Consider the following 11372-nt stretch of genomic DNA (forward strand, 5'->3'; position numbering starts at 1 on the left):
CACTGCTCCCACCTGAGGGCGGCCGCGCTACCAAACACAAGCACAGTGAAACGCGTTTCCTCAGGGCCGAGCAGCCTCGCCACCCCCTGGGGGTGCAGAGCAACGGGGGAAGGGACGGGAAGGGAAAGGGGAATAGGGAGGGGCAAGTGGGGGTGGGCACGAGTCGGTAAAGGGAACACACGCGGGGCGAGCAGAAGCGCGCAGCGATAGCGTCTCTCTACGCAAAACTCCATTTCCCGGCGTGCCCCTGAATGGGCGCGCAGGCGCAGTAAGTATCGGGTCACGGGAGGCCGCTGAGGGAAGAAGTCACGGCCCGACCTGCGCATGCGCATTGACGATCCGTGCGCGGAACCCGGTAGGAGCGTGCGAGGGTTGCGCATGTGAGCGGGGGGGAGGGGTCCGGTCTGTGCCGAGGGTCCCCGCGGGGGCGGGTGCAGCGGGCGTTGGGGGCCGGGCGGGCGGAGCGGGCTCTGACCGGCCCCGTGTGTCCGCAGGGATCCTGCCAAGCCGCCACCGCTGAAGATGTCGAGCCTGACGTCCGCCAGCTGCGAGCCCCCGGGCCCCGAGCCGCAGGAGGAGAAGCCGCTGAAGCCCTGTTGCGCCTGCCCCGAGACCAAGAAGGCGCGAGATGCCTGGTAACCAGCGTGCGCCGCCCCCCCGCGGGGCCCAGTAACGGGGCTGCTCGGGCCAGGCCGGGCCCGGGAGGGTGACGCTTCCTGCGGCAGCACATGGGCTTTGCCCTGGCGCAGGCTGCAGTGACTCCGCCTCCCCGAGCCCCCAGATACATCCCTCCGTCAGCCTGGTGGTGTGTGTCTGTGTGTGTACGGGGGGCGCTAGGTCAGGTCGGCGTAACTGCAGCCCTGGGGGTGTGACCTTGCTCACACCTCTGAGTGACACAGCTGGGTCCGGCTAAAGGGGAAGCCTAGAGCGGGACTGTGTCACAAGACGCCTTCGTCTTTCATCAGGGGTGTTGTCAGCATAGCTGTGTCACCCCGGTGTGGCCTTCCCTGGCCCCACACCCTGACCAACATAGTGCTGCCCATACCAGTTTTAAGTGTAGCCGGAGCCTCAGGCTGGTTCCCAGGGGACAGATGACCCCTGCCAAAATCACCATTATAACAGCCACTAATCAGTTCCCTCTCCTAGCGTACGTGTAGGCTAGTGACTGATAGGGAATGGAAACTGAGCCTTATAAGAATGACTGTACTTGGTGAGACTAATGGAGTATCTAGCCCAGTAGCCTGTTATCCAGCAGTGGCTGGTGCCAGTTGCTTCAGAGGGAACCAACAGGGCAATTGTCAACTGATCCATCCCCTCAGCCAGCCTGGAAATGCTTCTAGGATGCAGCCAAGGACTTGCAGTGGTGCTGGGGGAGCTTCCTCAGTCATTGCCTGTATTGCCTTTGCCTTGTAAGGGTTTTCAGTTGCCAGAACTCTGTCTGGAACTTTTCTCCATTTTAATTATACATTAGTCCAGTCCCTCAAAAACAAATAACTAACTTCCCTATAGATGATATTTTAGTTCCCAGGGGATCACCTGCCTTTTTCAGGCAATGATTACTTACTGTTTGGGATTTGTTTTGGCAGCATCACCAATTGATAAAACTGATATGAGTTCTCTTTAAATTATCAGGAAACTACTTTAGTCCAATATGTTGATTTTTAAAATTCCATCACCAGCGGTGATGCAAAAATAACGCTCCAGAAAAATCCAGTGTGTGTTCAGGTCTATGGGGTCTAATCATTACTCTTATTTTTCTTAATATATTGTCTTAGTGTGATTATAAATTAGCTTTCTGCCTTTTGAGGTACTCCAACCAAATAAATATAGGGGAGGGAGTTTCAGAGAGCAAAGCTAGAAGGCCCAATCTGCTAAGCATTTTTTTAGTTTTTATATACCACTATCATCAGAAATTCATACTGGGTTGGAGGTGGAGGGAGTTACTTGTTAGGTCAGAATTAGTTAATCTTCTCAACTGTCACAGGATGGTACACTGTAGTATGTTTTGCCCTTTCTAGTTTACATGTCTCAGGTTCTGGGACTTGCTTTACTTCCCTTGAGAGAGTAATCCGTGGTCTCAGACCTTGTCTACACTAAAGGGAAAAGTAGATCTAAGCTACACAATTCAAGTTACGTGAATAGCGTAACTCAAATCGACATAGCTTAGATCTACTTACTGTGGGGTCCACACTGCGCAACGTTGATGGGAGACGCTCTCCCGTCGACTCCTGTACTCCACCTGATTGAGAAGAGTAAGGGGAGTCGACGGGAGAGTGATCGGCAGTCAATTTAGCAGGACCCGTCACAGCATCGATCCTCCAGTAAGTGTAGACAAACCTTAATAGCTCACACTGCTAAAGGACTCTTCTTAATATGCATCCTAATTTTTCTTAATTAAGTTTTATCCTGTTATTTATCACTTTGGACCTCCCTACACATTTCCTTTTTTTTTCCCCTCAGTGTTTTCACTCGTGAGTGCAAATCATCTACAAGTATCTCCTTTCTGCATAGACAGCTACCAGCCTCATAGCACTCCCTCTTGAGAAATAATACACCTAGACTCTTGTGACACTGCAAGTTCACAAGATAAGGAAGTGTGTGTTTGAGTGGGGATATTAAATGCATATACCAAATTAAAAATCTCACTTCCACCTGAAAATTTGTTTTTCTACTGTCATTACAAGTAACAGAGAGGAACACTTCTCAGTGTTATGTTTTATTTATGCATATGACAACCCTTCCTGTATAGTCAGTTCCCTATAGTTGTCTTCTGTAGCGTATATTTCACTGCACTTTCTGTATCATCAGTTTCTCGTGTTGCTTTTGGGATTTGCACATAGCAGTCAGAAAAACACGTATTTTACCTTTTTTAAAACACCAAAATTGGTAAGTGGTTTCAGGACACACATAGTATCAGAAACTATTAACTGAAACTGACTAGCTCTCTACACGTTCTTATGACCCATGCAACAGACTCTCGTTGCTTCAGACTTTTAAGACTTTTAATACAAGTTAAATCCTAATTTGTGAAGTTTTTACTACTATTTGTCTGCATACTTGTAGAGTAGAATGATGTTTAGCATCTCATAATGAACCTTGGCCTCACTGGGGAAATTTTATCTCACTAAGCGGCATTCTCCCCTTTAGAGGGGAGAGAATAGCAACAATAATTAGATACATGGGTTAAAAATAATATATACCCATTTTAATGTCTTTAATTGTTACTAATAGCACTTTAGATTATTGCAGTAGAACTTCAGAAACCAGTTTACTTTTATCATTTTAACATTATTTGAGTTGAGTGAAAATGCTATAGTGAAGTAGGTCTCTAATGGTCCATGGAGAGCGTGCTGATCCTCTTTGGGGCAGGAACTCTGTTGGTTTGAAAGTCAGCAAATCAGTGGCTCTTAAATAAATAATAACCATCTATGGTCGCAAAATATAAACCCCACAGTTGGAGACAGGAATAATTTAGGGTGATACAAAGTGGTATATGTTACTTGGTTTTCTGTCTTGGGTAGTTAAAAATTAAAATAACGACAATATAGGCTAAACATCAAGATAACTTCCTGATTGTGGGGCATGGTAGGCCAGGGAATACTTCCTCAAGGGAAAAGGCAGGTACTCCCTTCCACTGGACATTTTAAAACTAGGCTATTTTACACAACAGATAATTATCCAGTAGCACTAACTGCCACTAGATATCTTTGAGGATAAGTTCTTAGGATATGAAAAAAGTTTAGGCACTTAATGTAGATAATGAGACCATCCACTATTACAGTAGACAGTATAAAAAGTTTGTTTTGTAAAATGAATATAAAACCTATTGCTTCAGGACATAACCCAATCACCACTAACTGAAGGAATTTAAACTTTCTCTATGGTTGGGTTATTCCAAAGTAGAGAAGGGCCTGATATGTGGAGTTCATTTGTGAACTTGCCCATAATTTTTAGGTTTGGGGTCATCTCTAGACAAAGCACTGCACTGCATGACATAATTCTGCCCTGGACAAGGATGGAGGAGAGAGGATCTCAGACTTAATAGGGTTCTTCCATTTCCAATTTCTGTGATAATAAAATGCTGAAAGAATGGAAATAAGCCAGTTTAGAGGCAATAGGCTAATGTCTCCCACTTGTCTTATAATGGCTAATTCATCATGTATTGGTGATGGAATTCTGAGTTTCTTTGCCCTTTGCCCTCGGGAGAATTTATATAGCATTCGGCTTTATGCTTTACTTGAGATGTATTGCTTCTTTAATGGGGAGCTCTTGTGCTCCAAATCCTGTTTTCTGAGCCTAACACTGTCTGATAAATTAGCATCAAATCTTAATTTTCTCAGGATTATGAGTAGGACAGCTATGGTAGGAAATACCCTTCATCTTCCTGTGGGAAAATGGTGGTATTGGAAAATCAAAGCAAGCTCTGCAACAGACTGGGCTTCCTGTCTTACACTTGCCACTTCTTAGCATTTTACGGGCCCTAATTGAAGTCTCATAGCTAAGGTTAAGATTTGGTCACAATTATTTTTAGTAAAAGTCACGGATGGGTTACAGCCAATAAACAAAAATTCACGGAAGCCTGTGACTTGTCTGTGACTTTTACTAAAAATAACCTGGGTTGTATGTGTGTGACTGCCCAGGGGACTGGGGGGATGGGACTGACAGCCTCTGCCACTGCAAGGAGAAGGGGACAGCTTTAACTCCATCCCTGGCCATGTGGGAAAGAGTGAGGGACAGCTCCTGCTCTAGCCATTGGAGAGGAGTCATGGATAGACAGCTCTGGCCCTGGCTGTTGACAGCTCTGGCCACTGCCGTGGGATGGGGTGACAGCTCTGGCTGTGGGCAGCCGCAACTGCTGCGGCAGGGGCTGAAGCTGAAGAAGTCACCGAGGTCCGGTGAGGTCACGGAATGTGTGATCTCTGTGACTAATCATATCCTTACTCGTAGTCCTCTACTGAGGTGTGTCAGTATCAGACCTACATTTTAGAGGAGAAACTGAGGCATAGGTATGTAGTGACTAAAAATTATGACCTAAATGACTTACCTAACATCATGCTGTGAGTTAATGACAGAACCAGGAATAGGACACAGTTCTCCTGACTGCTGGACCCCTGCTTAAGCCACTAGAATTTGGTGGCTTGCAAAAGAGAACTGTTTTTTGTGTGTGTAAAGTACTTTGGTGCAAACATGAACATGAAGTGTGCTTGTTCCACATCACTGGAATCATTAACCCACACATATTTTTCCCAAATAACTCAATGTATTACTTGACGTCTCTTTAGGTTCAACTTGATAACTATTCTTAATCATATTTATGGCCTTGTAACTACTGGTACTACCCCTTACAGCTACAAATGTTCTACCCTAATAGGGAGATGCCAAAAGTAGCTCCATGGTTCAAAATTTTTCCAGAATTTTCCTTTTAATGGGAACTTTGCACAGACCTGGAAGGTGACAAACTTGAATACTTTTGGAGGAAAGTAAAAGTATATATCTGAACATGTTTTAATTTTCTAATGTAGTCTTGTGTTCTGAAGTTCTGTAGTTGGCCAAGTGACTCAAGGTTTAACACTCAAATCAACTCAGTGGCATTTCTGGTTGTCAGTAACGTGATAACTTTGGAATGCTATATTTGATCAATTCCAAAATTTCAGGGATGTTCTAGGTATCAATGGGCCCAAAAGATTTTGATGCAACTCAGGCACTGGAAAAGCCTTACTCACAGAAAAATCAGGGCCCCTAGACTGCCTGGTACTGCAGGCAAAAGGATCTTTCTGCCACCCCTTGCTGCTGCCTACACTTGTCAGATTATGCAGCTTAACTATCGGCACAGGGAGTTGTCTGTAGCCTGGATTCTACAAAAATAAGAGCCTTACAGGGAGGGTTTGAAGTGTGTGCAGTGAATGGGGACCAGTGGTAGTGAGGACATGAGGGGAGTGGAGCAGTGGGGGTGTGGGAAACAGCAACCCAGAGTGGAAGAGAAAAGTAGAGGTGGAGCTGTGAGGAAACAGGGACCCAGAGAGGACTGTGGTCAGGGAGAAGCCAGGACCCAGAGGAGAGTGGGGACAGGGAGAATCTACTTTGTGATTGTGGGGGCAGGGGAGTGAAGTAGGGACCTGCAAGGGAATGGACACATGGGGAGTGTTGATGAGAATGCAGGGACCTTGAGAATGACACCCTGGCATGTGGTGGAGCTATGGGAGAGTTGCAATAAGTAAATAGAGAGGCACACAGGGAGGTTGTGAGAGGATGCAAGGAGCCCCTGATGAGTACAATGCATGTGGCCTACACAAGCTACAAAGCGTGTGTCCCCCTCATTGTTAAGCTCAAGTTTTCAAAACCACCTTCACCCCCCTCACCCCGATTTGAGGTTTCACCTTTTTTCAGAATCTCTTTTTATTTAAAAAAATAAATAAATAGCACAAACTCCTAGAAGAAAAAAAAATACTGCCTTGAGTATAACACGGGCAAAAGTTTAACTCATTGGTATCAAGTGAGTTTGGAACTGTGCAGCAAAAATGAAAAGATTAATGAGTATGCCTGTAATGTTAACATTCCCTTGTCTCCTTATATTGTCCAGGTTCTCTGAGCACAGAGCCCAGCTGGCAGCCATCTTCCTCAAAGTCAGCTTGGCTTCCATTGCAAGCTGTGAGAGACAATGGCCTTCTTTACTAAGAGGAGCCTCCCTTCCACTTGAAAAGGCTGTAGGGAAATGACAGCCATCTTATCTGAGAGAAGCCTGTGGCTTCGTTCCTGTGGGGAAGGATGGGAGACAGTCAGTATCTTTACTAGGTGTCCTCTCGTTTCCACATGCAATAACTAGATGAGGATAAGCTCTCTGAAGTAAGCCAGTTAATTCTCTCTGAGGTAAACTGTACAGCAAATTAATTTGAAACTACTGTCTTTTCAATTTAAAATCTTTAAAAAACAAGCAGGGAAAGTCAAACAAATCAGCTGAGTGTAAGGGCAACCGTATATTAAATCAGAGTGTTTTATGGCCTGCTTACTATGAAATCTGTTATACAATTTCTTCCCTTCATGAACCCTTCACCTGTGAGAGTCCTTTGGTCCTGCAGATCTGAGGATTACATGGTGTCCGTTTTGCTAGCTAACCAGGGAAATCTCTTTGCCTTGCAGCATCATTGAGAAAGGGGAGGAGCACTGCGGGCCCCTTATTGAGGCTCACAAGGAGTGCATGAGAGCCTTGGGGTTTAAAGTATGAGCGAGATGAGCAGCATGGTGAGTATAGACTGTGGGGCCATGTTCATCACTTGGTCTCTGCCGCTGCAGTGGCCCTGAGAACTCAGTGGATGTCACTACTAGGCCTGGACTACCAGCACAGCACCTCCTTAGATGTGAAAGGTGGTGCTTTAGGATGAAGAAGAGAAGGCAGGTATCTGCTGTTGGCCTCACTGGCTCAAGAGTAACTGCTGCTAGCCTCTTAGAGCAGTAGTTTTCAAACATTTTTTCTGGTGACCTAGTTGACGAAAATTGTTGAACCTGCGACCCAATGGAGCTGAGGATGAAGGGCTTGGGGTGTGGGAGGGGCTCAGGGCTGGGGCAGAGAGTTGGGATGAGGGCTGCAAGGTGGGGCTGGGGATGAGGAGTTTGGGGTGTAGGAGGGGCCTCTGGGTTTGGCAGGGCTCAGAGCTGGGGCAGAGGTTGCGGTATGGGAGGGGGTCAGGGCTCTGGGCTGTGGGTGCAGGCTCTGGGCTGGGGTTGGGGTTGAAGGGTTTTTGGGGGCTCAGGGCTGGGGCAGGGGATTGGAGTGCAAGGGGGTCTGGGCTCTGGGCTGGGGGTGCAAGCTATGGGGTGGGGCCAGGGATGAGGGGTTTGGGGTGCAGGAGGGGGCTCAGGGCAGGGGATTGGAGCATGGGCTTACCTCGAACAGCTGCTGGTCTACAGCTCAGTGTGAGTGTTAAGGCAGGCTTTCTGCCTGTCCCGGCACTGCAGACCATGCTGCACCCTGGAAGCAGCGAGCAGCAGGTCCGGCTCCTAGGTGGAGTCACACAAGTGACTCCGTGCAGCTCTTGCCTGCAGGCACCATTTCTCTTCCCCTCCCCCCCCCACTGGCTGGGAACTGGCCAATGGGAGCCAGGGGTGGGGGGCAGTGCCTGTGGGCAAGAGCTGCATGGAGTCATTTGCATGCCTCGGCCTAGGAGCCGGACCTGCTGCTGGCTGCTTCTGGGCTGCAGCGCCGTGTCAGAACAGGTAGGGACTAGCCTTCCTTAGTCAGGCAGCATCGCTGATGGGACTTTTAACGGCCTGGTTGGTGATGCTGACCAGAGTTCCCACGATCCAGTGTCTTACATTCCACAACCCAGTACTGGGTTGCGACCCGCAGTTTGAAAAGGCACTATATTAGAGCATTTGCAGTGGTGAAAGGACTGCTAGGAATCTGCATCTGTGTTAAGTAATTCTACAGTGACAAAGCACAATCCAACCCTTATGAACAGATGTCCTGTAATAAATTTGGATTTGGAGGGAGTTATAAACGGGGAGTTTGAGAGGGTATTAAATGATGAAAAATGACAGTGCCTTCTTTAAATATGGAGTTCAGCTTTCCTTCTTTCATCTTGTATTGTGTCACCATCATTACAAAGACACCATATTGTATTCTTAGAGTTCCTACAACAGAGAAATGACTGTCACTAGTTTAGTGGTTAAATTGCTGCACATAGTGACTTTATGACGGGAAGCTATTGAACTGTTGGTCACGTCTAGCAGAAGTCTTGTCTCTTATTTGAAGTATTCTTTTTCTTCTCCTAGGTGATTTGCTGTTGGGTGACTGGTTTCTCGGGTGGCTGAACAATTTTAAGTTATTTCTGTAAGCTACTTCAAAGAACAAACTTATGAGAAATCTATTTATGAAGAATTTCTAATAAAAAAATATGTATATTGCCTCTGTGGCACCTCCATTATCTGATCTTGGCTGGCTGATAGAGATATATTTTCCTCTTAATAAAGGATTTAAAAATGCTCATTCCCTGTTTTATTTTTAAAGCAAACATCCCCCCATCTTCTAACCAAAACCATTTTCTGTAGTATATTGGGCAGCAATTGGCTAATGGCTCTCCTCCTTTCCTTTCCCTATCCACGTTGGAATAAGAACCGTGATAGCTGTAATCATATTAAAATATGCTGGTTTCTAGTGATATTTTTCCCTTTACTACTGTGGATGGGGAAATCAAGCTAGCAATAAGAGATCCTATTGTGGACAAAAGCAAAGAGATGCTGAAGCTTGTAGCTGTTGCCTGTTATGCAGGGATAAACGGCATCGCAAATAAGACAGAGCATCCACTCCTGTAAACCTGTTGCTCTTTGCAAGGAACTTCCCTTAAGATTGAAGCATATTCTGCTGCTCTTAATGTGCTGTCCACATCTCCTGAAACAATTTGAATAATCATTTGCAATTCTGTACCATTGCTTGAAAAATCCACTAGCTTGTGGAAAGTTAGGAACTTTCCATGTCAAGTTGGGGAGGCTTAAGTCAACACCCTTTTAAAAATAAGTTTATAGCCCTCGTGGATGCTCTGATACGCTCACAGTTAACTGATACAATGCTACCTTTGTCCTCCTGAGTCTTCACCCATGTTTCACTATATCTACTGGCTCAAGGCTTTGTCAAGCCTGCTGCATGGTGAAATTAACAAGACGTTTGTCAGTTTCTGGGGTGTTATTCAGAACCCTTTGGCTGGTACAAAAACCGACAATTTAATTTGGGTGGTGCTTGTGCAAGCTGGGAGTTGAGTGTGTTTACAAGTAAGGGACCTTAAAAATGGAAGGTGGGGAAGAGGCGGGTAGAGAAGCAGATCTCCCTTCACTAACAGCTATGGGTTCAGTGAGAGAACTCGTTCTCTACACCATCTCCAGAGTGGGTCCTTCACGTTTGTCAGAGACCTTCTGTCCTGAAGCTGATCCAAAAGACTGAGCCTCATGCAGTCATCAGAAACAAGACACTGGAAGTAATCCCAATGCACTCTCACTTCCCAGAAACTTCTGTCTCTATTGGTGGTTTCTGTTGTTAGCCTGTGTTTTGAGGGTTTTGTTTTCTAGTAGAAAGCATACAGTAAACTTATAGCCACCTCTACCAAAGAATCTTAAGCACTTTACATATGTTAATTAAACTTTAACCTGCTCTGTCAGGAAAGTAAATAATATCCTCATTGTATTGTTGGGCAAAGAGAGACCCAAAAGGGAAATTACTTGCTCAGGGTCACAATGAGGTAGTGGCAAACCACCAATAGAACTTGAATCTCCTAGTGCATATTCCTACCCTTTGGCCACAAGATCATCCTTGTCTCCTTAGTGAAGGCCAAGAAAGAGTGGAAAAGGAAGATGAGTATCCTCCATTTATATCTCTTAGCTTCCAGTTCTCCCTAACTGCCACAGCCTACAAATAACTCCCCGTCAAGACAATAGGAGTTGTTTGCGTGTGTTGGGGGGTGGGGAAGAACAGCTCTGTGTTTGCTAGGAACCTAATCTAAGTGTCTTTAACCTGTTTCACCCCCAAACAGACTGTGATGAAAGTGGTTTTTTCAAATTACTCTCTCCTGGTGTATGTGCCAGACTGAATGTGTACCGCTTCGTCACCCTACAGTAAGCTGTTAAAGGTGACCCGGGCTCTGTGATTGCTTACTTTGGTACTAATGAGTGTTCCACATGGAGCCAGTCTTCCCAGGGACAAAATCACCCAGGGAGGGTGATTGCTTGACACTTTCCATCTCCTTTTTTAAAGATGTCTTCAAGTCTCACGCTAGCCCTTTCTAGTACGGTGTGTGTTAATCCAGAGTACAGTATTAGTAGAGGAGATGCTGATGTCTCTTTAAGTGACTAGTGTCAGTGGGAATGGTATGATAGGCATGACTGCTGTAAGTTTGTCCTGAAACACAACCACCCTTGTAACCTTATCTTACGCAAAGGCCTATTCCATTGGCCTATGCAGACTGACTTCATACTGTCGCCCTTTGCATCCATATTCTGATCTCAAAGGTTGCATCTGGCCGTGAAAAGTGGCTGCTTCCTGACAACCGTGAGAATTCTCCCACCGGAGCACAGCTGACAATTGTGTTACTGATGCAGCGGATAGAATAGGATCCAGTTTGCTATCCCAGAGCTCTGTTGACACTATAGGATGACAGAAGAAGATGTTACAGCCCTGACTATTGCTGCTGTTGTAAGGGACCGGAAAAGCCCAGCTGGATCCTCAAAGCCTGAGTGCAGTTTGCAGTAGTGATCACTAGAGAAAACATCTTTTTTGCAGCATATTGGCTCTGGAATCATGGAGAGAGTAATTGCTCCCATTGTGTAACTTTAGGAGTGACTCTACTATCAGTGCACTTCAGATACATGAACAAGGGTATGTTTTTCTT

The 11372-nt window shown here is 45.9% G+C and overlaps 1 protein-coding gene across 2 annotated transcripts; it reads left to right on the top strand.

Moving 5' to 3' along the window:
- Positions 1 to 304: 304 nt before the first annotated feature.
- LOC127055545 (cytochrome c oxidase copper chaperone) lies at positions 305 to 8983 on the top strand. 2 transcript variants are annotated; one of them, XM_050962671.1, is made up of 4 exons: positions 305 to 380; positions 495 to 635; positions 7138 to 7239; positions 8770 to 8983. In XM_050962671.1, the coding sequence occupies exons 1-3, from the start codon at positions 325 to 327 to the stop codon at positions 7220 to 7222; spliced, it is 282 nt and encodes a 93-aa protein (XP_050818628.1). In that variant the 5' UTR covers positions 305 to 324; the 3' UTR covers positions 7223 to 7239; positions 8770 to 8983. The 2 variants fall into 2 exon arrangements, with proteins under 2 accessions (XP_050818628.1, XP_050818639.1); XM_050962682.1 differs by having other exon boundaries at positions 337 to 355.
- Positions 8984 to 11372: the final 2389 nt, after the last annotated feature.

Source organism: Gopherus flavomarginatus, chromosome 1 (assembly GCF_025201925.1).
Source record: "Gopherus flavomarginatus isolate rGopFla2 chromosome 1, rGopFla2.mat.asm, whole genome shotgun sequence".
NCBI lineage: Eukaryota > Metazoa > Chordata > Testudines > Testudinidae > Gopherus > Gopherus flavomarginatus.

Coding starts and splice junctions, on each gene's coding strand:
- LOC127055545 (XM_050962671.1), top strand. CDS start 325: ATGCGCATTGACGATCCGTGCGCGGAACCCGGTAGGAGCGTGCGAGGG. Junction 381..494: donor AGCGTGCGAGGGTTGCGCAT/GTGAGCGGGGGG, acceptor GTGTGTCCGCAG/GGATCCTGCCAAGCCGCCAC. Junction 636..7,137: donor AAGAAGGCGCGAGATGCCTG/GTAACCAGCGTG, acceptor TTTGCCTTGCAG/CATCATTGAGAAAGGGGAGG.